At 40.0% G+C, this 26,697-nt stretch overlaps 1 protein-coding gene across 1 annotated transcript in view; it reads left to right on the top strand.

Moving 5' to 3' along the window:
- Nucleotides 1–26,697, top strand: part of LOC112446746 (antigen WC1.1-like) — a 44,183-nt gene that overhangs the window by 8,066 nt on the left and 9,420 nt on the right. Inside the window, 4 exon segments of the mRNA XM_059887257.1 lie at nucleotides 13,510–13,818; nucleotides 13,910–14,227; nucleotides 25,312–25,404; nucleotides 25,504–25,818. Of these exon segments, the coding sequence (XP_059743240.1) occupies nucleotides 13,510–13,818; nucleotides 13,910–14,227; nucleotides 25,312–25,404; nucleotides 25,504–25,818 (1,035 nt within the window).

Raw genomic sequence — 26,697 nt, 5'->3', positions numbered from 1 at the left:
TGGTGTTGGAGAACACTCTTGAGAGTCCCTTGGACTGCAAGGAGATCCAACCAGTTCATCCTAAAGGAAATCAGTCCTGAATATTCATTGGAAGGACTGATGCTGAAGCTGAAGCTCCAATACTTTGGCCACCTGATGCTAAGAACTGAATCATTGGAAAAGACCTTGATGCTGGGAAAGATTGAAAGCAGATGGAGAAGGAGACAACAGAGGATGAGATGGTTGGATGGCATCATTGACTCAATGGACATGAGTTTGAGTAAACTCCAGGAGCTGGTGATGAACAGGGAGGCCTGGCATGCATTCAGTCCATGGGGGTCTCAAAGAGTCGGACACGACTGAGTGACTCAACTGAACTGAACTGACCCTGGACAGAAAGTCTCCAGATCCTTAGTCACTGGTCCCTCCAGTCTCTGTGATGTGTCTCATAGGAGGCAGGGAGGTGAGCTCAAATGTTTCATACATGTATAACTGTCAGGTTGGACCTTGATTAATTAGTTTCGTTATGGTAGCTTTTTGTATTCTTTCATGACATTGTCAGACAAGTGCAGCTACAGGATGGTATATAGGAGAGAAGCAGGCAAACAAAGTGTATTATACTCACTGGTCCTAGAGAGACAGAGACCATAAGATGGGTACATGGGAGAGGGACCAATAGACCAGGATCCACCTAGCAGTGGGAACCCAACATGGGGTGTAAATACCCATGGAGAAGTGACAATACTGGGGGTCAGGGTGGAGATATACTAGGAAAAGGGAGGTTTCATGGGTGTGTTTGAATATCACTAGGTCACAGGGGAGGGCCATAAGCGGGGTGTGTGGCAGGGGCTAATCTCCTTACACAGGTGCACCTGTTCACCTGGGTGGGGAGGTCACCTCCTATTTGTGGGGTTGTTGAGGCTGCAGGAAAACCTAAAGTTTTAAATTTACAGCACTGAAGTCGGAGCAAACCTAAAGCGCAGTGAGGGTAAGAAGCATGAAATGACACATAAAAAGGGCTCAATCCTGACTATATGTATTTCACCTATACTAAGGTTAAAACTAGAATGTGATTGGGTGGTCACAGTGTTTACCAGAGATGTTCCCAGTTTTTATCAGAATGTTTGATGAATTCTTCAGGACATTAATCCCAGCAGCATAGCTTGAATTGAGGAAGATATTATCAGACATTACAACAAGTTTCCTAAAATATGTGGTTGGATCTTAGGAAAGGGTCACTCAACATGATGATATGGTTTAAAGGTTCACCCTAAGGACATATGCAGTAGGTCCCTAGCAGCCACAGCCAATCAGCTCTCTGTGTTTTGTTGGGGAAAATAACTGGAAGATTATCTTTTCCAATCTCATCTTTAGCAGATCTTTGATGATTTTCTTGAGGTCCCAAAGAAAACACTTCTTTCCTTTTTTACAAGTACTATATTGAGGTATGACTGACATACAAGAAGCAATATGTAGTTAGTACAACTTAATGAGTGGGGTGATCAGTATACATCTGTGAAATCCCGACCACAGTCTATGCCACATATCTGTTGATCTCCTCAAAGGTTCTCCTTCACTCTCTTTATTACAATATTATTATTAAAATAATTATTTTAAGGGATGTTTGAATTTAAGTTAGGAGTTATTGTTTTAAGAAAACATGTCTTTTGGCATTTCCAATTGTTCAATCGGTAAGTCATGTACGAATCTTTGCAATATTATGAGTTGCATCACACCAGGCTTCCCTGTCCTTCACTATCTCCAAGAATTTGCTCAAATTCACGTTCACTGTGTTGATGATGCTATCCAGCCACCTAATTCTCTGCCACCCCCTTCTCCTTCTGCCCTCAATCTTTCCCAGCATCAGAGTCTTTCCCAATAAGTCACTCTTCCAGTAACATTCCTTAATGTCATAATGTCTTAATTATGGTTCAAATTGCAGATGAACTTGTGAAACCTTACAGGAGGCCCTACCTTTTGATGAATCAGCATCTAAATTAAAAGGGAATGTGTTTTCTTGAAACTTTGTGTGATTTTGGTACTTCTAATATTATCATATTTAGAAAATTGGTGTCTTGATATTAATTCCAGTTGGGACACAGTTAATAAAAAACAGATTGGGTGTGCTCTGGCATTTAAAATTTGACTGTGGTTTGTACTCCCTGATTGGTGGCAGCAGTGGTTTAGTCTCCAAGTTCTTTCTGACTCTTTGTCACCCCATGGCCTCTAACCTGCCAGGCTTCTCTGTCCATGGGATTTTCCAGGCAAGAACACTGGAGTGGATTGCCATTCCATCCTCAACCCAGGAATCAAACCTGAGTCTCCTGCACTACAGGCAGATTCTTACCATCTGAACCACCAGGGAAGTCCTATTTACCATTGCTCTAACCTAGGTTCTCAAGCTTTTATGAACACTTGCAGTTTTCTTCTATTAATCTTTGTCACCCGATTCCTGCTACTGCTGTCTCTTTTCTATATTTTCAGGAAATGTTTTATTGATATGAAGGTAAGTCAAATTGGTGGTGATGCAGCAGAGATAATATTAGAATAGCAGACCTTTTCATTATTTTAGTTGAAATTGAACTTTTGGAGTTTATTCCTCTCAATTATAAGTGTCAGGTATGTATGAGAAATTTCAGCACCTGTAGGTGTGATCACTCACCTAGAGCCAGACATCCTGGAATGTGAAGTCAAGTGGGCCTTAGAAAGCATCACTACAAACAAAGCTAGTGGAGGTGATGGAACTCCAGTTGAACTATTCAAATCCTGAAAGATGATGCTGTGAAAGTGCTGCACTCAATATGCCAGCAAACTTGGAAAACTCAGCAGTGTCCACAGGACTGGAAAAGGTCAGCTTTCATTCCAATCCCAAAGAAAAGTAATGCCAAAGAATGCTCAAACTACCACACAATTGCACTATCTCACACGCTAGTAAAGTAATGCTCAAAATCTTCCAAGCCAGGCTTCAGCAATACAAGAACCGTGAACTTCCAGATGTTCAAGCTGGGTTTAGAAAAGGCAGAGGAACCAGAGATCAAACTGCCAGCACCTGCTGGATCATCGAAAAAGCAAGAGAGTTTCAGAAAAACATCTATTTCTGCTTTATTGACTATGCCAAAGCCTTTGACTCTGTGGATCACAATAAACTGTGGAAAATTCTGAAAGAGATGGGAATACCAGACCACATGACCTGCCTCTTGAGAAACCTATATGCAGGTCAGGAGGCAACAGTTAGAACTGGACATGGGTGGGGGGGAGGAGCTAAGATGGCGGAGGAGTAGGACAGGGAGAACACCTTCTCCTCCACAAATTCATCAAAAGAACATTTAAATGCCAAGTAAATTCCACAAAACAACTTCTGAATGCCGGCAGAGGACATCAGGCACCCAGAAAAGCAACCCAAGTCTTCAAAAGGAGTTTCAGGGCAAGACATACCAAGCAAATTCTCCAGCAGCAAGGAACACAGCCCTAGGCTCCAAGATACAGACAGCCCAGAATCACCCCAAAACCATAGACATCCCATAACTCATTACTGGACACTTCATTGCAGTCCAGAGAGAAGAAATACAGCTCCACCCACCAGAACACTGACACAAGCTTCCCTAACCAAGAAACCTTGACAAGCCACCTGTACAAACCCACACAGAGCGAGGAAACGCCACAATAAAGAGAACTCCACAAACTGCCAGAATACAGAAAGGACACCCCAAACTCAGCAATTTAAACAAGATGAAGAGACAGAGGAATACCCAGCAGATAAAGGAACAGGATAAATGCCCACCAAACCAAACAAAAGAGGAAGAGATAGGGAATCTACCTGATAAAGAATTCCAAATAATGATAGTGAAATTGATCCAAAATCTTGAAATCAAAATGGAATCACAGATAAATAGCTTGGAGACAAAGATTGAGAAGATGCAAGAAAGGTTTAACAAGGACCTAGAAGAAATAAAAGAGAGTCAATATAAAATGAATAATGCAATAAATGAAATTAAAAACACTCTGGAGGCAACAAATAGTAGAATAACAGAGGCAGAAGATAGGATTAGTGAATTAGAAAATAGAATGGTAGAAATAAATGAATCAGAGAGGATAAAAGAAAAACGAATGAAAAGAAATGAGGACAATCTCAGAGACCTCCAGGACAATATTAAACGCTACAACATTCGATTCATAGGAGTCCCAGAAGAAGAAGACAAAAAGAAAGACCATGAGAAAATACTTGAAGAGATAATAGTTGAAAACTTCCCTAAAATGGGGAAGGAAATAATCACCTAAGTCCAAGAAACCCAGAGAGTCCCAAACAGGATAAACCCAAGGCGAAACACCCCAAGGCACATATTAATCAAATTAACAAAGATCAAACACAAAGAACAAATATTAAAAGTAGCAAGGGAAAAACAGCAAATAACACACAAGGGAATTCCCATAAGGATAACAGCTGATCTTTCAATAGAAACTCTTCAAGCCAGGAGGGAATGGCAATACATACTTAAAGTGATGAAAGAAAATAACCTACAGCCCAGATTATTGTACCCAACAAGGATCTCATTCAAATATGAAGGAGAAATCAAAAGCTTCTCAGACAAGCAAAAGCTGAGAGAATTCAGCACCACCAAACCAGCTCTCCAACAAATACTAAAGGATATTCTCTAGACAGGAAACACAAAAACGGTGTATAAACTCGAACCCAAAACAGTAAAGAAAATGGCAATGGGATCATACTTATCAGTAACTACCTTAAACATAAATGGGTTGAATGCCCCAACCAAAAGACAAAGACTGGCTGAATGGATACAAAAACAAGACCCCTACATATGTTGTCTACAAGAGACCCACCTCAAAACAGGGGACACATGCAGACTGAAAGTGTAGGGCTGGAGAAAGATTTTCCATGCAAATAGGGACCAAAAGAAAGCAGGAGTAGCAATACTTATATCAGATAAAATAGACTTTAAAACAAAGGCCGTGAAAAGACACAAAGAGGGTCACTACGTAATGATCAAAGGATCAATCCAAGAAGAAGATATAACAATTATAAATATATATGCATCCAACACGGGAGCGCCGCAATATGTAAGACAAATGCTAACAAGTATGAAAGGAGAAATTAACAATAACACAATAATAGTGGGAGACTTTAATACCCCACTCACACCTATGGATAGATCAACTAAACAGAAAATTAACAAGGAAACACAAACGTTAAATGATACAATAGACCAGTTAGACCTAATTGACATCTATAGGACATTTCATCCCAAAACAATGAATTTCACCTTTTTCTCAAGTGCACATGGAACCTTCTCCAGGATAGATCACACCCTGGGCCATAAATCTAGCCTTGGTAAATTCAAAAAAATAGAAATCATTCCAAGCATCTTTTCTGACCACAATGCAGTAAGATTAGATCTCAATTACAGGAGAAAAACTATTAAAAATTCCAAAATATGGAGGATGAACAACACGCTGCTGAATAACCAACAAATCACAGAAGAAATTTAAAAAAAAATGAAAATTTGCATAGAAACTAAAGAAAATGAAAACACAACAACCCAAAACCTGTGGGACACTGTAAAAGCAGTGCTAAGGGGAAAGTTCATAGCAATACAGGCATACCTCAAGAAACAAGAAAAAAGTCAAATAAATAACCTAACTCTACACCTAAAGCAACTAGAAAAGGAAGAAATGAAGAACCCCAGGGTTAGTAGAAGGAAAGAAATCTTAAAAAATTAGGGCAGAAATAAATGCAAAAGAAACAAAAGAGACCATAGCAAAAATCAACAAAGCCAAAAGCTGGTTCTTTGAAAGGATAAATAAAATTGACAAACCATTAGCCAGACTCATCAAGAAACAAAGGGAGAAAAATCACATCAATAAATTAGAAATGAAAATGGAGAGATCACAACAGACAACACATAAATACAAAGGATCATAAGAGACTACTATCAACAATTATATGCCAATAAAATGGACAACGTGGAAGAAATGGACAAATTCTTAGAAAAGTACAACTTTCCAAAACTGGACCAGGAAGAAATAGAAAATCTTAACAGACGCATCACAAGCACGGAAATTGAAACTGTAATCAAAAATCTTCCAGCAAACAAAAGCCCAGGTCCAGACAGCTTCACAGCTGAATTCTACCAAAAATTTAGAGAAGAGCTAACACCTATCCTGCTCAAACTCTTCCAGAAAATTGCAGAGGAAGGTAAACTTCCAAACTCATTCTATGAGGCCACCATCACCCTAATACCAAAACCTGACAAAGATCCCACAAAAAAAAGAAAACTACAGGCCAATATTACTGATGAACATAGATGCAAAAATCCTTAACAAAATTCTAGCAATCAGAATCCAACAACACATTAAAAAGATCATACACCATGACCAAGTGGGCTTTATCCCAGGGATGCAAGGATTCTTCAATATCTGCAAATCAATCAGTGTTATACACCACATTAACAAATTGAAAAATAAAAACCATATGATTATCTCAATAGATGCAGAGAAAGCCTTTGACAAAATTCAACATCCATTTATGATAAGAAGTCTCCAGAAAGCAGGAATAGAAGGAACATACCTCAACATAATAAAAGCTATATATGACAAACCCACAGCAAACATTATCCTCAATGGTGAAAAATTGAAAGCATTTCCTCTAAAGTCAGGAACAAGACAAGGGTGCCCACTTTCACCATTACTATTCAACATAGTTTTGGAAGTTTTGGCCACAGCAATCAGAGCAGAAAAAGAAATACAAGGAATCCAAATTGGAAAAGAAGAAGTAAAACTCTCACTGTTTGCAGATGACATGATCCTCTACATAGAAAACCCTAAAGACTCCACCAGAAAATTACTAGAACTAATCAATGACTATAGTAAAGTTGCAGGTTATAAAATCAACACACAGAAATCCCTTGCATTCCTATACACTAATAATGAGAAAACTGAAAGAGAATTAAGGAAACAATTCCATTCACCATTGCAACGGAAAGAATAAAATACTTAGGAATATATCTACCTAAAGAAACTAAAGACCTATATATAGAAAACTATAAAACACTGGTGAAAGAAATCAAAGAGGACACTAATAGATGGAAAAATATACCATGTTCATGGATTGGAAGAATCAATATAGTGAAAATGAGTATACTACCCAAAGCAATTTATAGATTCAATACAATCCCTATCAAGCTACCAACAGTATTGTTCACAGAGCTAGAACAAATAATTTCACAATTTGTATGGAAATTAAAAAAAACCTCGAATAGCCAAAGCTATCTTGAGAAAGAAGAATGGAACTGGAGGAATCAACCTGCCATACTTCAGGCTCTATTACAAAGCCACAGTTATCAAGACAGTATGGTACTGGCACAAAGACAGAAATATTGATCAATGGAACAAAATAGAAAGCCCAGAGATAAATCCACGCACATATGGACACCTTATCTTTGACAAAGGAGGCAAGAATATACAATGGATTAAAGACAATCTCTTTAACAAGTGGTGCTTGGAAAACTGGTCAACCACTTGTAAAAGAATGAAACTAGAGCACTTTCTAACACCATACACAAAAATAAACTCAAAATGGATTAAAGATCTAAACGTAAGACCAGAAGCTATAAAACTCCTAGAGGAGAACATAGGCAAAACACTCTCTGACATACATCACAGCAGGATCCTCTATGACCCACCTCCCAGAATATTGGAAATAAAAGCAAAAATAAACAAGTGGGACCTAATTAAACTTAAAAGCTTCTGCACAACAAAGGAAACTATTAGCAAGGTGAGAAGACAGCCTTCAGAATGGGAGAAAATAATAGCAAATGAAACAACTGACAAACAACTAATCTCAAAAATATACAAGCAACTCCTACAGCTCAACTCCAGAAAAATAAATGACCCAATCAAAAAGTGGGCCAAAGAACTAAATAGACATTTCTCCAAAGAAGACATACAGATGGCTAACAAACACATGAAAAGATGCTCAACATCATTCATTATTAAAGAAATGCAAATCAAAACCACTATGAGGTACCATTTCACACCAGTCGGAATGGCTGCGATCCATAGGTCTACAAGCAATAAATGCTGGAGAGGGTGTGGAAAAAAGGGAACTCTCTTACACTGTTGGTGGGAATGCAAACTAGTACAGCCACTATGGAGAACAGTGTGGAGATCCCTTAAAAAACTGGAAATAGAACTGCCTTATGATCCAGCAATCCCACTGCTGGGCATACACACTGAGGAAACCAGAAGGGAAAGAGACACGTGTACCCCAATGTTCATCGCAGCACTGTTTATAATAGCCAGGACATGGAAGCAACCTAGATGCCCATCAGCAGATGAATGGATAAGAAAGCAGTGGTACATATACACAATGGAGTATTACTCAGCCATTAAAAAGAATACATTTGAATCAGTTCTAATGAGATGGATGAAACTGGAACTTATTATACAGAGTGAAGTAAGCCAGAAAGAAAAACACCAATACAGTATACTAACGCATATATATGGAATTTAGAAAGATGGTAACAATAACCCTGTGTACGAGACAGCAAAAGAGATACTGATGTATAGATCAGTCTTATGGACTCTGTGGGAGAGGGAGAGGGTGGGGGAGATTTGGGAGAATAGCAGTGAAACATGTATAATATCATGTATGAAATGAGTCGCCAGTCCAGGTTCGATGCACGATACTGGATGGTTGGGGCTGGTGCACTGGGACGACCCAGAGGGAGGGTATGGGGAGGGAGGAGGGAGGAGGGTTCAGGATGGGGAAAACAGGTACACCTGTGGTGGATTCATTTCTATATTTGGCAAAACTAATACAATATTGTAAAGTTTAAAAAAAAAAAAAAAAAGACTCTTGAGAGTCCCTTGGACTTCAAGAAGATCAAGCCAGTCAATCCTAAAGGAAATCAACCCTGAATATTCTTTGGAAAGACCAATGCTGAAGCTCCAACACTTTGGCCACCTCATTTGAAGAGCCAACTCATTGGAAAAGACCCTGATCCTGGGAAAGATTGAGAGCAGGAGGAGAAGGGGCTGACAGATCATGAGATGGTTGGATGGCAACACCGACTCAATGGGCTTGAGTTTGGGCAAACTCAAGAGAGTGAGACAGTAAAGGACAAGAAAGCCTGATGTGCTGCAGTTCATGGGGTCACAAAGAGTCAGACACGACTTACCTACTGAACAAGAAGAACAATCACATTTTACCTTGAGATGACATTTTGTCACAACACACAATGTCAAACCTACTGTAGTAAACTTCCACTTCCCTGTTCTTGTCATTTGTGTTATTGTTGTTATACATTCTACTTGTAATTACATTATGAATCCTATAAAATGTTGCTATTATTTTGCCTTAAATATTCTATTATATTAAAAATGAGAGAAAAATGTTTATATTTATCCACAAAATTACTGTTTAGTGCAGTGTCCATAGCTTTGGGTGGATCCACATTTTCATCTTTTATCATTTGCCTTTAGCCTGAAGGCATTTTGTAGCAGTTTTGTGCAGCATATGTCAGGTCACCTCAAATTCTATCATCATTTATTTATCTGAACTCATTTAAATTTTCATTCAGCTTTGAAAAGTATTTTCATAGGTGACTGAATTCTAGGTAACGCCTCCCCCAGCTCCAGTGCTTAAAATATGTTTTGACTTTGTTAAGGGACTTACATTGCCTCCAACAAAAAGTCAGGACAACTTGTCTTAGTTTCCTGTATATAATGTGTCAACGTTTTTGACTGCTTTTAAGACTGTTTCTTTTTGTTTGATTGGTTGTTTATCACTGGATTTTAGCAATTGTATTACAGGGTTTTCTAAGAATGTTTTCTTGATTTCATTTGGGATTTGTTTAACCTCCTGGACCGGTGGGTTTACAGTTTTCATAAAATTTAGAAGAATTCCATTTGTCATTTCTTAACATTTTCTCTTCATTTTCTATTCTGCATCTTCAAATACACATATTTTATATAATTTGATATTTTCCCACATGCCACTGAGTTTCCATTCATATTTTTCTCTTTTCTATCTCTACTTCAGCTTGGGTATTCCCTATTGCTATTTGTTTAACTTCCCAATTCTCTTATTCTGCAATGTCTAGCCTCTTGTTAAACTAATCCAAATAATTGTTCATTTCAGATAGTGTTTAGAAGTCCAATTTGTTTTTCTTTCTAGATTTTCCTTTCTTTTTATGCTTCATTAAATGTACTAATATTAGTGGTTTAAAGATTTTATCAGCCAATTCAATCATCTCTATAATTTCTGAATCTGTTTTCTTTTTTTAATATAAATATATTTATTTTCATTGGAGGTTAATTACTTTACAATATTGTATTGGTTTTGCCATACATCAACATGAATCTGCCACAGGTGTACATGTATTCCCCATCCTGAACCCCCCTCAATAATTGCTTTTTAAAAAACTTGTTATGAGTCACTTTTTTCTTTTTGGGGGAATTCTAGTAATCTTTTGATTGGATGCTGGAAATTGTTTGGCAATACTTTACCAGTAAGAACTCTAGCAATAAATGATCAGAACACACTCAAACCAGCGAGTTGTACTTGAAAAATTAAATATTTTTTCCATTGAGTTACCTTCATTCTCTTAAAAATGTATTCCTTTTATGACCAAGTGATGAATTTTTATTTTGGTTTGTGATCCCACCTTACCTGCCACATATCTCATCTACACTCCACTTCTATAGCAATTGCTTCCTTTTTGATTCATTTTTCCATCAATCAGAATCTTTTAAGATGGTGTTTACTTGTTTGAAGTGGAAGAAATATAAAAGGATGGCAGGGTTAGGTGGCAGATGGGAGAAGAAGAGGGTGATGTGATATCTAGAAACTTATTCCACTCATATTTCCCCAAATATTTATATGTTTTATCCATATTGGATGCTTCAGTTCAGTTGCTCAGTTGTTTCTGACTCTTTGCGATCCCATGAATTGCAGCATGCCAGGCCTCCTTGTCCATCACCAACTCCCAGAGTTCACTCAAACTCACGTCATTTGAGTCGATGATGCCATCCAGCCATCTCATCCTCTGTCGTCCCCTTCTCCTCTTGCCCCCAGTCCCTCCCAGCATCAGAGTCTTTTCCAATGAGTCAACTCTTCGCACGAGGTGGCCAAAGTACTGGAGTTTCAGCTTCAGCATCATTCCTTCCAAAGAGCACCCAGGGCTGATCTCCTCTAGAATGGACTGGTTGGATCTCCTTGCAGTCCAAGGGACTCTCAAGAGTCTTCTCCAACACCACAGTTCAAAAGCATCAATTCTTTGGCACTCAGCTTTCTTCACAGTCCAACTCTCGCATCCATACATAACTACTGGAAAAACCATAGCCTTGACTAGACGGACCTTTGTTGGCAAAGTAATGTCTCTGCTTTTCAATGTGCTATCTAGGTTGGTCATAACTTTTCTTCCAAGGAGTAAGCGTCTTTTAATTTCATGGCTGCAGTCACCATCTGCAGTGATTTTGAAGCCCCCCAAAATAAAGTCTGACACTGTTTCCCTATCTATTTCCCATGAAGTGATTTTTTTAGAACTAACACCCCAAAAGATGTCCTTTTCATTATAGGGGACTGGAATGCAAAAGTAGGAAGTCAAGAAACACCTGGAATAACAGGCAAATGTGGCCTTGGGGTACGGAATGAAGCAGAGCAAAAGCTAGTTTTGCCAAGAGAACACACTGGTCATAGCAAACACCCTCCTCCAACAGCACAAAAGAAGACTCTACACATGGCCATCACTAGATGGTCAACACCGAAATCACATTATTATATTCTTTGCAGTCAAAGATGGAGAAGCTCTATACAGTCAGCAAAAACAAGACCGGAGCTGACTGTGGCTCAGATCATGAGCTCCTTATTGCCAAATTGGATACTTGGAACTCCCCAAATTGGTGTATTTGTTCACTGCCTCCTTCCTTTCATTCTCTGCTGGAGTCCAGCTCCAGCAGCCAGAGGTTCAACCTGAAAAGGTGAGCAGTGTCGGCAAGAAACTGAGGCAGCCTCTCATTTTTCTTGGACTGCCTGTTCATTTCAAGCTTATGATTCTCTTTTATACTTTTACAAAAGCATTAGGTCAGAGGTTTGATATTTTTAGTTCCCATTGACCCAGATTTATTTTTCTCCAAAAATCATTGTTGCCCCTCAAAAGGAGTTCCTTCCTCAGCAATTCTCTTATCTACTTTTTCTCATGTGTCCTTGTGAATACACTGTAACTCATGCTAATGTCTGGGCTGCATACCACATTCCTCAGTTTAATTCTTATCTTTCTAAGTCCTGTTTGCCCCTAGTATCCTAAGCTCACTATTTCTTAGAAAGGGCTTCTAGCTAATAATATCTCTAAAGTTCCTAATTTCTATAAGCTATAGTAGAATATGCTAAAAAGTAAAAGTGAAGCCACTTAGTCATGTCCGACTCTTTGAGACCCCATGGACTATAGCCTACCAGGCTCCTCTGTCCATGGGATTTTCCAGGCAATAGTCCTGGAGTGGATTGCCATTTCCTTCTCCAGGGGATCTTCCCAACCCAGGAATCAAACCCGGGTCTCCCGCATTGTAGACACTTTACCATCTGAGCCAACATTACAGCAATCCTTAAGTCTTTAGCTTCTAACTCTTTTAATTATTCCTAAGCCCTAAATTCAGCAAATTCCTTTGCCATAAACACTTTTCTCACAAACGGGCTTCAGATAGAAATCCCTCCCATGGTCTCAAACTGCAGCCTGTGTGCTCACCCTGGAACACTTTTTTGTAAGTCCTTGAACAAACGTCAGTGATTAACTTTATGAATTATTCTTTGAGCACAGCTGCAGAAGGCTTTATGCCTTCTCAAGCTCCTCTCAAAAACAATAAGCACCTTAATATTCTCTTCAGTCAACTCAGCCAAGGAAAGGAAAAAAACCAGTGAGAATCACAAAGTCTAACTCCTTCATTCCAGGTCCATGCCTATGGAACAAAGGGAGTGGGTTTAGGGCCATGCCTCCATTTTGTCAGTAATGCCTAACACGGCTCCCAACAATTCTCCATTTCTTCCTCCTTATCCTATATATATATATATATATATATATATATATATATATATATGGGCAGCATGTCAGCTTCTTTTACAATAAAACATTTATGAATGAAATTAATAAAGATAAAAATAAATGGAAAGTCATCTGGTATCTAACACTAAAATATGTATTCCTTGTATTCAGCCATTCCAATCATCTGTCTTAAGTCCTGTAGTTTCCAGGCTCCTAGACCAAGGATAGTATTTTCTAACCAATCTCAAAGTATACATTCTTGGAATTCAGTCATTCCAAATTGATTCTGCAGGTTTTTCTGAATTTCTCTTCAGAAACTTGTTCATGAAAATGTAATTGTGACAGTAACTGTCAAGTTCTCTCTCCATGCTCCACTCCTGGAAAAGAAAAGCTTTCACATCACTGCCTGTGATGTGTTGTTTCCATTTGTCAAGCCAGGATCATGAAGACTCACTGATTTGTTGTTGTTTTCCCTTAGGATTTGTTCATCTGGTTGAAGGGGATGGACCCTGCTTAGGGTGAGTAGAAGTACATTCTGGAGAAGAGTGGACCCCAGTGTCTGATGGGAACTTTGCACTCTCCACTGCCCATGTCATCTGTGCAGAACTGGGATGTGGCACAGCTGGGTTTGTCCTGGGACACGTGCCCTTCAGAGAGTCAGATGGCCGGGTCTGGGCTGAAGAATTCAGGTGTAAAGGGGAGGAGCCTAAGCTCCAGTTCTGTCCCAGAGTGCCCTGTCCAGGGGCCACTTGTCACCACAGTGGAGCTGTTCAAGTTGTCTGTTCAGGTGAGATGCAGGTCAGGAATAACCTCCCTGCACACTCTGCTCAGGTGAGAAATCATGAGATGTTTCTGAAATCCTGTCATCTTGTATCCAGCATACTCAGAAGTCCAGCTCATGACAAACGGCACCTCTCAATGTGAGGGGCAAGTGAAGATGAACACTTCTGGAAGATGGAGAGCTCTGTGTGCCTCCCACTGGAGTCTGGCCAATGCCAATGTTGTCTGCCATCAACTTGGCTGTGGAGTTGCCATCTCCACCCCCAGAGGACCACACTTTGTGGAAGGAAGTGATCAGATCTCAACAGTCCGATTTCACTGCTTGGGGGCGGAGTCCTTCCTGTGGAGTTGTCCTGTGACTGTCCTGGGTGGTCTTGACTGTTCCCATGACAACACGGCCTCTGTAATCTGCTCAGGTAAGAGAGAGGGAAGGGCTACTGGTGGATGCTCCTGGAGTGAAATATCCCCAAGAGTAGAGAGTGAGGGAAAACTGGCTTCAAAATGTAGATATTTCATGAAATGTTTTTATTTTTTATGAAATGATTCTTCTATCTGTTCATCCATTTTCAAGTCAGGGCAGAAATGTTAAGAAGAATACATTTAAAAATAAACATTATTATTTACCTACATATAACCTTTGAGAACAATGTGTAAATAATAAGCATGTACTTCAGTCAGGGTTTTTTTTTCCCCTCTGAACCATTTAAAAATTACTTATACATATCAGGTTCCTTTACTCAGCATGCATTTCTTAAGTACAAAGACATCCACTGAAATTCAGAAAATGTTAATTTCACACAATATTATTATTTTTGTTAAAGATTTATTTATTTATTTTTGGCTGGGCTGGGGCTTCATTGCTGCTTGTGGGCTTTCTCTTCAGTCATGTCCAAATATTTGCAACCTTATGGATAGTCCATGGAATTCTCCAGGCCAGAATATTGGAATGGGTAGCTGTTCCCTTCTCCAGGGGAATCTTCCCAACCCAGGGATCAAACCCAGGTCTCCTGCATTTGCAGCCATGAACATCATGGACATCCATGATCTCAACTGCCTCTGTGAATGTTGAAGGCACCAGTATCTAGTGCCAGGGGGCCAGGAGAATACTTACTCACCTGTGCTCCCAGTAAGGATCAAAGTCCTTTGTTATGTCACAGGAGTTAGCAGAAGCCAGTAAACCTGCTCCATGCCCTCTAGGCTATGGGGAAAACCTGGAGAAACCTGGAGAATTCTGACTTGGTTAGACACCTATGCATGAAGGAAACTTGGTAGAGTCCAGGATTCCTGAAAGCAGATTTCAGCATTCCATTGGAGAAAAAAAGAAAGATTGCAGATGGTAAGAGTCATTTTCCAGTGCTGCCCTCATCCTGAGGTGAAACACTATGGAGCTAAACTAGCCAGTGGGGCCTTTCCCTTTGGGAGAAAGAGAAGAAATCTGTCAGTGTCCAGCCCCCCAGTTCTGTGGGAGGCACGAATAAACCCTTTTCTCTCTGATAGCACCCAGAGTTCTGGGGCCAGACCTCATGACTGGGGGCAGAGAAATGATGTGAAAGGTCATTAAGAATGTCAAAGGGTAGAAGATGGATTCAGTTCTTGCTGACTGTGCTCGAGACTTCAACAGAAAACTTCTACACAAGCCTCTGGGGAAACCCCAAAGGAGGATCCTTCTCCCTGGGCCTATTGGTGCCCCCAGTGCCCTGAGTAATCAACCCACGCCTACCTCTACTCTGTTGACAGCTCCCTGTGTGTATTCCCAAGTGTGGAGTTGAGAGTAAACTTCAGTAAACGGAATGTTTTCAGGAAACAGGACAGTCCTGGGGGCAAGGGGGTAACCACACACTTGAGCTGAAGTAGAACCTTGTGCAAAACAAAAAGGAGGTTTTCAGCAGCCAGCCTGGTGAGTGGTAAGAACCAGAGAAGACAAAAAAGTTTAAAATTTTGCTATGCAAGGAGCAAGGAATGTGAAATGGGTGTATCCTTACAAGGTCAGAGAAGAGTATGTATCATCTGAAAGTAATTACTAAAGACTTGGGGGGTGAGAGTTGTCTACCACTTCAAATACAAAAGCACCAGTGCAAAACTCCAAGGCCCATCAAAGTGGAAAGATATCATTGTCACAAAGGGTGACAAATATCTTTCAAACTGACAGAGGGACATGTCGATAACATAGAATTTTGTGATCTAACTTAGAAAGAATCCAACATTGTTGTTTTGAGGAATCTCAATGAGCTATAAGAAAACACAAAATGGCAATTCAATGAAATCAGAAGAATATTATACTAACACAGTAAGAGATTTAATAAACAGATAGAAATTATAACAAAGAACCAACAGAAATTCTGGTCCTGAAGAATTTAATAAATGAAAAAAAATGTAACAGAGAACATCTAAAATAGAGTAGACCAAATTCAAGATAGAATCTGTGACTACAAGATAGGAATTTTGAAACAGCTCTTATCAGTGGAAAATAAAGAAAATTGAATAAAAAAGAACAAAATATCCTATGTGATCTATTAATCTCCATTCAACGTACAAATATTAGAATAATTAAGGTTCAGGAAGGAGAAGAAAGGAGAAACTGTGAGAAAGTTTATTTAAATAAATAATAGCCAAAAACTTTCCAAACATAAGGAAGAGACTTGGACACTCAAGTTCATAAAGATAATAACCCTATTATCTGAGTGCAGAAATACCTTCTCCTGGATACTGTATAATGATACTGTCAAAAATTTTAAGAGACAACCATATCAGTAGATTTCTAAGCAAAAAAATCTATAGGCCTGGAGAAAGTGGAATGGCATATTCAATGTGTTGAAAGAAAAAAATTGCCAGCCATGAATACTCTATCCAGCAGTGTTATCCTTCACATAGGAAAGAGAAGGAGAGATTTTCACAAAAAATAAAAGCTGAGGGAGTTAATCACTGCTAGACCTGACTCAAAAGAAATGCTGAAAGGGGTTTTTCAAGCCTAAACAAAATGTTGTTAATTTGTGACATGAAAAAAAAAATGAATGTATATACAACAGTCTGTGTTAACCACCTCACTTTAGAATAAAGATTAAAGGAAAAGAGTAGTAAAAACAAATGTAGATGTTATAATTTGTTAACAAACACACAACATAAAAAGAGATAAAATGTGACATTGGAATGTACAAGGGAACGTTAAAAAGTAGTGTTTGTAGGCATCTTCGGAGAAGGCAATGGCAACCCACTCCAGTACTCTTGCCTGGAAAATCCCATGGATGGAGGAGCCTGGTAGGCAGCAGTCCATGGGGTCGCTAAGAGTCAGGCACGACTGAGCGAATTTACTTTCACTTTTCACTTTCATGCATTGGAGAAGGAAATGGCAACCCACTCCAGTACTCTTGCCTGGAGAATCCCAGGGACAGAGAAGCCTAGTGGGCTGCCGTCTATGGAGTCGCACAGAGTTGGACACGACTGAAGCAACTTAGTAGCAGGCATCTTAAGTTGCTATCAGTATAAAATGAACTGTTTTATATATAATATGCTCATGTAAAACTCATGGTAACTGCAAGGCAAAAATCTGGAGTGTACTTACAAAAGGTAAAGGGGAATCATAGCACACCATCATGAAAAATTACCAATGTAAAAAAGTAGGCTAAGACAGAAACAAAACAAGGAAATGGGACTATAGTCAGAAAGCAATAAGAAGGCATTAGGAATTTTTACATATCCATAATCAGTAAAAATGCAAGTGGATTAAATTCATTACTCAAAAAGAGTGCCTAGTTGCATGGAAATCAATACCAAACTATTTGCTGCCTAAAGGAGAGTCACTCCTGATTTAAGAACACACAAAGGCTCAAAGTAAAGGGACTGAAAAAGATGCTCCATGGCAAGTGCAAACCTAAGGAGAGCAGAGGTAACTACATTATGTCAGACAAAATAGTATTTAGGCCAAAAATAGTAATAAGAAAACAAGAAGGCAATTATATCATGATAAAGGGGTCAATTCATCAAGAAGATTTAATAATCATAAATATATACTCCCCATTGAAGCCCCTAAATATATTAAGCAAATACTAACAGATATAACCAACCTAGATAGCATATTAAAAAGCAGAGACATTACTTTGCCAACAAAGGTCCGTCTAGTCAAGGCTTTGGTTTTTCCAGTGGTCATGTATGGATATGAGAGTTGGACTGTGAAGAAAGCTGAGTGCTGAAGAATTGATGCTTTTGAACTGTGGTGTTGGAGAAGACTCTTGAGAGTCCCTTGGACTGCAAGGAGATCCAACCAGTCCATCCTAAAGGAGGTCAGTCCTGGGTGTTCATTGGAAGGACTGATGCTAAAGCTGAAACTCCAGTACTTTGTCCACCTCATGTGAAGAGTTGACTGATTGGAAAAGACCCTGATGCTGGGAGGGATTGGGAGCAGGAGGAGAATGGGACGACAGAGGATGAGATGGCTGGATGGCATCATCAACTCGATGGACATTAGTTTGAGCAAACTCCAGGAGTTGGTGATGGACAGGGAGGCGTGGCGTGCTGCAATTCATGGGGTCGCAAAGAGTCAGACACAACTGAGCAACTGAACTGAACTGAACTGAGCAGATCTAAAGAGAGAAAGAGACTGATATATGGTAATTGTAGGGAATACTCATACTGCACTTTCAGCAAATCATCCAGAGAGAAAATCCACACAAAATCATGAGGCTTGCACCATACTTCAGAATGAAGGATCTAACAGATATTTGTGTGGGTGCAAGCTCAGTTGCTCAGTCGTGTCTGACTCTTTGTGACCCCATGAACTTTAGACCACCAGGCTCCTCTGTCCATGGGGTTTTCCAGGCAAGAATACTGGAGTGGATTGCCATTTCCTACTCCAGGGGTTCTTCCTGACCCAGGGATCAAACCCACGTTTCTGTCATCTCCTGCATTGACAGGTAGATACTTTACCTCTAGCACCACCTGGGAAGCCCTAAATACGGTATACTGCCATCTAACTTTCATTTTTGTATTACAATACATTGAGAACCAGTGTCTATCAACCCCACGAAAGTTTCTTTACCACCTTCAGGCTGCTGCCTGCTGGGCATTGTGCCAAAACATATTGGCCCACCTGTCACTCAGAGTCATAATCTTCTCCTTTACTTTGCATTAATTTATTCCATATTGACTCTAAAGGGCCTGTAGATTCATCTCTTACATAATATTTTAATGATTCATAAAGGTTTTGATGAATTAAGTTATCATGTTTGTTTACCGTTTAAGGAGATATTCCAGGCAATCTGATGATATAATCTCTTATAAAGAATCATTAAAATTTTTAGCAGTTATTCCACCTGTCTCCTCCTCTTTCATGTTATTTTCCAGTCGACCATCTGTATACGTTCAGGAATTTTAGATGCCCTCCATTTTTTTGCCATTTTATATTTGATTCTCATCCTTCTGAAAAACTCCAGTCATTTCCCCATCACTCAGATACATTTACAGTAGCCTTGGAAAGCTATCTATGACATCTTCCTTGACATCATCTTATCTTTCCAATAATAAAGTCACGTAAGGAGCCCAACCAGCAGGAATCTCTTTTGTCTCAGCTTCAACCATCATTTTCATCAAAGTTATAGCTTCAGAGAATTTTAGTATCACCATTAAACATACCAAAGTTGCTTGTATATTCATTTCAGCAGGCTCCAAGAGAATATTTCGTTTAAGGGTAGACTTCGATAATTCTCTTAATCAGGATATGTGCTAAGTACTCATGCCTTTATCCAGCCCACCAAGAGTCTGTTTGTTCCTTTGTCCATATTTATGTAAAAGCTGCAGCAAACTAAGAGTTCTGAGTAAGACTGGACGTGCCTTTCCATTCAGTAGAATTTGAAGTAGTTCTTGGCACTTCTGCACAAATCTACTTCACTAGAGGATTTAAAAGAAAATTGTTTATACTGACCCACAAAGTGGCTTAATTCTTTTAGTTAGTATTCCTGTGTTTTGTTTTTCTTGAACCTCTCCCCTGCAGCCTGTGTAGTTTTCCTAATGATCGATCACCAGTTGGACAAAGATATCCTTCCAACTGCATACAGTCCTCCCCTTTACAAAATAAATCACCAACTCTGAGGCTCTGACATCCTCAGGTCTGCTGAGTCTGCTCTATGCTTATCTTTGCAGATGCTAAATTGTTTGAATCTGATTCATGGACAGACTAAGAATGAGGTGGAATAACTAAATGATTATAATGTGCTGTTTATGTTTAAATTAAAAAATATATATTTTTGTGGCCTTACCTCACTGCACACAGAATTTTAGTTCCCCTGCCAGGGATCAAACCCATGCCCTCTTCAATGGAAGCATGGAGTCTTAACCACTGGACTTCCAGGGAAGTTCCTATAATGTGTTGTTTAAAAAATTTTCCCTTGGTAGCACCCAGGAACAGCTTGTTCACATCCTTTAGGACTGTAGATTGATGGCTTATACATGATTTATCCATGCACACCGACTGTTTTGACTAAAGAGCAGTGAGGTGAATTTATACACCTATTCTAAATATTTGTGTACATATTAAAATGGAAAGGAGATAAAGTGGATAAAACAAATTTGAAAGATAATAACAAAAATAGAAGCAAACTAACTTGAAGATTCCTACAATGTGTCCATGGCAACATCGTCTTTGAGTAAGCATTGATAAATAGATCAACAGGACATAATCAAGTTCATTATTAGACCTAAACCTATGTATAATAAGTTGATTTTCTCCAAAGGCATCAAGATATTTAAAAGGGAAAGTATAATTAAAAAAAAAAAAAAAAGATGTACTGGCTGAATATATTCATGGGGAAAAAAAAAATGAACCACAACTCTTACTTCATACCCTCTTCACCTTTCACCTTCAATCTTTCCCAGCATCATGGTCTTTTCCAATGAGTCAACTCTTCCCATCAGGTGGCCAAAGTATTGGAGCTTCAGCTTTAGCATCAGTCCTTCCAATGAATATTCAGGGTTGATTTCCTTCAGAAATTACTGATTTTATCTCTTTGCAGTCCAACAGACTCTCAAGAGTCTTCTCCAGCAGCACAATTTGAAAGTATCAATTCTTTGGTGCTCAGCCTTCTGTATGGTCCAACTCTCACATACATACATGACTACTGGAAAAACCATAACTTTGCCTAGATGGACCTTTGTCGGCAAAGTGATGTCTCTGCTTTTTAATATGCTATCTAGGTTGGTCATAGCTTTTCTTCCAAGGAGCAAGCATCTTTTAATTTCATCTGTGCAGTCACTGTCCACAGTGATTTTGGAGCCCAAGAAAATGAAATCTGTCAGTGTTTCCATTTCTTCCCCATCTGTTTGCCATGAAGTGATGGGACTAGACCCCATGATTTCAGTTTTTTGAATGTTGAGTTTTAAGTCAGCTTTTTCACTCTCCTCTTTCACCTTCATCAAGAGGTTCTTTAGTTCCTCTTCGCTTTCTGCCATAAGGGTGGTGTCATCTTCATATCTGAGGTTATTCATATTTCTCTCAGCAATCTTGATTCCAGCTTGAGCTTCGTCCAGCCCAGCATTTTACAAGATGTACTCTGCATAGAAGTTAATTAAGCAGGATAATGATATACAACTTGATGTATTCCTTTCCCAGTTTGGAAACAGTCTATTGTTCATGTCCAATTCTAACTGTTGCTTCCTGACCTGAAAACAGGCTTCTCAGAAGGCAGGAAAGGTGGTCTGATATTCCCATCTCTTTAAGAATTCTCCACAGTTTGTTGTGATTCACACAGTCAAAGATGTGTGACTTTGCACAAAGATGTGCAAAGATTTCTTTGCACACAAAGATGCAGACGCTCTAAAAAGTCAACAAAAACAAGATTGGGAGCTGACTGTGGCTCAGATCATGAACTCCTTATTGCAAAGCTCAGACTTAAATTGAAGAAAGTAGGGAAAACCACTAGACTATTCAGATATGACCTAACTCAAATTCCTTACAATTATACAGTGGAAGTGACAAATAGATTCAAGGGATTAGTTCTTATCGACAGAGTACCTGAAGAAATATGGATGGAGGTTTGTGACACTGTACAGGAGACAGAGATCAAGACCATCCCCAAGAAAAAGAAATGCAAAAAGACAAAATGGTTGTCAGAGGAGGGAGGCCTTACAAACAGCTGAGAAAAGAAGAGAAGCTAAAGTCAAAGGAGAAAAGGAAAGACATACCCATTTGAATGCAGAGTTCCAAATAATAGCAAAGAGAGATAAGAAAGCCTTCCTCTTTGATCAGTGCAAAGAAATTGAGGAAAACAGCAGAATGGGAAAGATTAGAGATCTCTTCAAGAAAATTAGAGATACCAAGGGAACATTTCATGCAAAGATGGGCACAATCAAGGACAGAAATGGTATGGACCTAACAAAAGCAGAAGATATTACAAAGAGGTGGCAAGAATACATAGAAGAACTATACAAAAAAGATCTTCATGGCCCCGGTAACCATAATGGTGTGATCACTCACCTAGAGCCAGACATCCTGGAATGTGAAATCAAGTGGGCCTTAGGAGGCATCACTATGAACAAAGACAGTGAAGGTGATCAAATTCCAGTTGATCTATATCAAAATCTAAAAGATGATGCTGTGAAAGTGCTGCACTCAATATACCAGCAAATTTAGAAAACTCAGCAGTGGCCACAGGACTGGAGAAGGTCAGTTTTCATTCTAATCCCTAAGAAAGGCAAAGCCACAGAATCCTCAAACTATCACACAATTGTATGCATCTAATATGCTAGTAAAGTAATGCTCAAAATTCTCCAAGCAAGTCTTCAGTAGTACATGGACCAAGAACCTCCAGATATTCAAGCTGGATTTAGAAAAGCCAGAGGAACCAGAGATCAAATTGCCAACATCTGTTGGACCACAGAAAAAGCAAGAGCGTTCCAGAAAAACATTGACTTCTGCTTCATTGACTATGGCAAAGTTTTGACTGTGTGGATCACAAAAAAGTGTGGAAAATTCTTAAAGAGATGGGAATAGCAGACCACCTAACCTGCCTCCTGAGAAATCTGCATGCAGGTCAAGAAGCAACAGTTAGAATTGGACATAGAACAATAGACTGGTTCCAGATAGGGAAAGGAGTAGGTCAAGGCTGTATGTTGTTACCCTGCTTATTTAACTTATACGCAGAGTACATCATGAAAAACGCTGGGCTGGATGAAGCATGAGCCGGAATCAAGATTGCCAGGAAAAATATCAATAACCTCAGATATGCAGATGAAACCACCCTTTTGGCACAAAGTGAAGAAGAACTAAACAGCCTCTTGATGAAAGAGTGAAAAAGTTGACTTAAACTCAACATTCAGAAAACTAAGATCATGGCATCTGGTCCCATCACTTTATGGCAAATAGATGGGGAAACAATGGAAACAGTGAGATACTTTTTTATTTTGGGGGGCTCCAAAATCACTGCAGATGGTGACTGCAGCCATGAAATGAAAAGATGCTTACTCCTTGGAAGGAAAGTTATGGCCAGCCTAGACAGCATATTAAAAAACAGAGACATTATTTTGCCAACAAAGGTTCGTATAGTCAAAGCTATGGTTTTTCCAGTAGTCATTTATGGGTGTGAGAGTTGAACCATAAAGAAAGCTGAGCACTAAAAAATTGATTCTTTTGAACTGTGGTGTTGTAGAAAACTCTTGATAGTCCCTTGGACTACAAGGAGATCAAACCAATCCATTCTAAAGGAAATCAGTCCTGAATATTCATTGGAAGGACTGACGTTGAAGCTGAAGGTGAAGCTCCAATACTTTGGCCACTTGAATCAAAGAACTGACTCACTGAAAAAGACCCTGATGCTGGGAAAGATAGAAGACAGGAGAAGGGTCGACAAAGGATGAGATGGTTGGATGGCATCACTGACTCGATGGACATGAGTTTGAGCAAGTTCTGGGAGTTAGTGATTGACAGGGAAGCCTGATGTGTTGCAGTCCATGGGGTCTCAAAGAGTCAGACACGACTGAAGTGACTTAGCACGCACTTCTGTGTCTCTTGTCATCTCTTCTTAGTATCTTCTGCTTCTGTTAGGTTCTTGCCATTTCCTAAATGTCCTTGCCAGGTTCTTTATTTTGCCCATCTTTGCATGAAATGTTCCTTTGGTATCTCATTTTCTTGAAGAGATCTCTAGTCTTTCCCATTCTAATGTTTTCCTCTATTTCTTTACATTGTTCACTTAAGAAGGCTTTCTTGTCTCTCCTTGCTCTAAAGCAAAAGTCCTCAGTGATTTCAGAGGAGGCTGAATGGTCCTCAGACCTAGTACGAAGTTTGAGCAGTGATACATACACTCCCTTCCATTGTTTACTGGGAATTCATGAAGGTCAGCAGAGCTTCAAGGGAGGGAGGCATAGACTTCACTTCTCAGTGGATGTTAAGATTTTGTGGATGCTTAAAACCCACCACGGTATATAAAATGGGAAATTGTTGATTCTAAGTTTCTGCCTTTAGTTCTGTCAATTTTGGCTTTGTGTATCTAAGACTTAGTATATATGAATTCCAGACCTGTTTAGCATCTTTCTGTACATTTTTACATTTTCCTTTTTTTTTTTCTTTCTGTGCTTCATTCTGTCTCCTTTTAGTATTGCTATCTTGTGCTGGTCTGATGGAGTATTACACATATCCTCTGAGTTATTTCAAAAACTGACATTTTCAATTCTAGAATTTTTGTTAAATTCTTTGTGATCATTTCTCTGCCAAAATTCTATCTTGTCATTTCATTCTTTGAACATTTCATCCATGGTGATTTAAACTTTTGTCGGGTTAAGTCCAGTAGCCGGGTATCCTATACATTTCTTTCTAATGCATTTTTTCTTCATACATTTTTGTCAAATTGTTTATCTTTTGTGACTGAGTATTTTTGATTGACAGACATTATAGGTGAAAAATTGTAGAACTCCTTCAGAAAGGATCTTATTTTATAGCTTCCTCCACACACCCAATTTAGGGTCGATCACCTTACTTGAAAGAGGTGAAGAAAATAGAAACTGGGCATCCATTCCTTGGGAAAGGATCAGCTTTTAGTTCACTTTCCTTTTACCATGCCCAGATCCTGGCTAACCTTCTCCCAGGCGGACCCTGAATAGTGCTTCATGTTCCCTGAGCTAGTGTGTCTGGTGAATCTCTGCTGAGGTTTTCAGAGTCTCAGCTCTTACCTCTGAATTGACAAAAGCCTCAGAGAAGTGGCTCACCTCTGCCCTTTATTCTCTCTGAGAGCTTGGCTCCAAAAACTCTCACTGCTTGGGTAGCTCAACAACAATATCAAAAGTATTGATAATTTCTCGCTTTTGTAAATTTATTCTTAGTGCTGCACTTGGCTTAAAACAGAAATTTTGGCATTGTCAGACACAGAACTCTCCATAGAGAAGGTGAACTCTAAAATTACCATAAGGTTACTGCTATGTTACAGCGTTTATCTCAGGCTCCACCACTTAGGTCATTATTTACCTTAATTCAATTTTCTGTTCTTTAACCCTCCCAATCCCCTGATCATTGCTGTTTCTGGAGGAAACCAGACCGAGGTGCTGCCCCAGTGCGATGACTCCGTGTCTGAACCAGCAGGCTCTGCAGCCTCAGAGGAGAGCACCCCCTACTGCTCAGGTGAGGGTCCCACAGGACAGAAGACCCTTCTCACCCCCCTGCCCCCTCGCCCCCATCACCACCCGTCACCACTCCATTGTTCCATTTTTCTCTCCTCAGACAGCAGACAGCTCCGCCTGGTGGACGGGGGCGGTCCCTGCGCCTGGAGAGTGGAGATCCTTGACCAGGGCTCCTGGGGCACCATCTGTGATGACGGCTGGGACCTGGATGATGCCCACGTGGTGTGCAGGCAGCTGGGCTGTGGAAAAGCCCTCAGTGCCGTGAGGTCTGCTCACTTCGGGGCGGGATCAGGGCCCATCTGGCTGGACGACCTGAACTGCACAGGAAATGAGTCTCACTTGTGGAGGTGCCCTTCCCGAGGCTAGGGGCGGCACGACAGCAGACACAAGGAGGATGCGGGGGTCATCTGCTCAGGTGCGTGCTGCACCCTGTCCACAGGCAGGGGGAGGGACGGGACCCTGGAGGACGGGGTTCTGAGCCCTGAGGGAGAGATGCTGAAAGGACCAGAGAAAGAGGCTTCCTCCCATGGAGCCTGTCTTTCCAGCAGATGAGAAAAGGAGGTGCTTTCACTGCCTCTTGCAGTGGCTGAGATTCTGGTCCTTTCTTCTCAGCAGTATTTCCTGCCAGAGCTTTTTCTCACAGTTTCCACGTGAAAGCAGGACTCACTCTGCAGTTCCCTGTCTTAATACAGTCTAGAGATTCTGGTGATGTTGGAATGAAAGCATAGATTTATTCTGTTCAGTTCTGTTTGCTAGGAGTCTGACAATGGTCTCTGTGAGCCAACATCCCAGTGTCCACAGTGCTGCTTTCTTCCTGGATGCTCTGCGGCTTACTCTTTTCCCAGCCGTTCCTGGTTTATATGTGGCCTCATTCCTTTGGCTCAGGGCCCTCTTTCTTCTTATTCTCCTTCTCTTTCTCCTCCTCCTCCTCCTCCTTCTTCTCCTTCTCCTCCTTTTCCTTTTCCTTCTTCTTCTTCTTTTTCTCCTTCTCCTTCTTCTTCTCCTCCTTCTCCTCCTTCTTCTCCTCCTTCTCCTTCTTCTTCTCCTTCTCCTTCTTCTCCTCCTTCTCCTCCTTCTTCTCCTCCTTCCCCTTCTTCTTCTTCTCTTTCTTCTTCTCCTTCTTCCTCCTCTTCCTCTTTCTCCTCTTCTTCCTCTTCCTCTCCTTCTCCTTCTTCTTTCTTCTTCTTCTTTCTTCTTCTTCTTCTCCTTCTTCTTCTCCTTCTCCTTCTCCTTCTTCTTCTCCTTCTTCTTCAGATAACAGTGCCTATTCCATTTACATTTCCCTCTAACTGGA

Source organism: Bos taurus, chromosome 5 (genome assembly GCF_002263795.3).
Source record: "Bos taurus isolate L1 Dominette 01449 registration number 42190680 breed Hereford chromosome 5, ARS-UCD2.0, whole genome shotgun sequence".
NCBI classification, from domain to species: domain Eukaryota; kingdom Metazoa; phylum Chordata; class Mammalia; order Artiodactyla; family Bovidae; genus Bos; species Bos taurus.
This window is presented reverse-complemented; position numbering and strand designations above follow the sequence as displayed.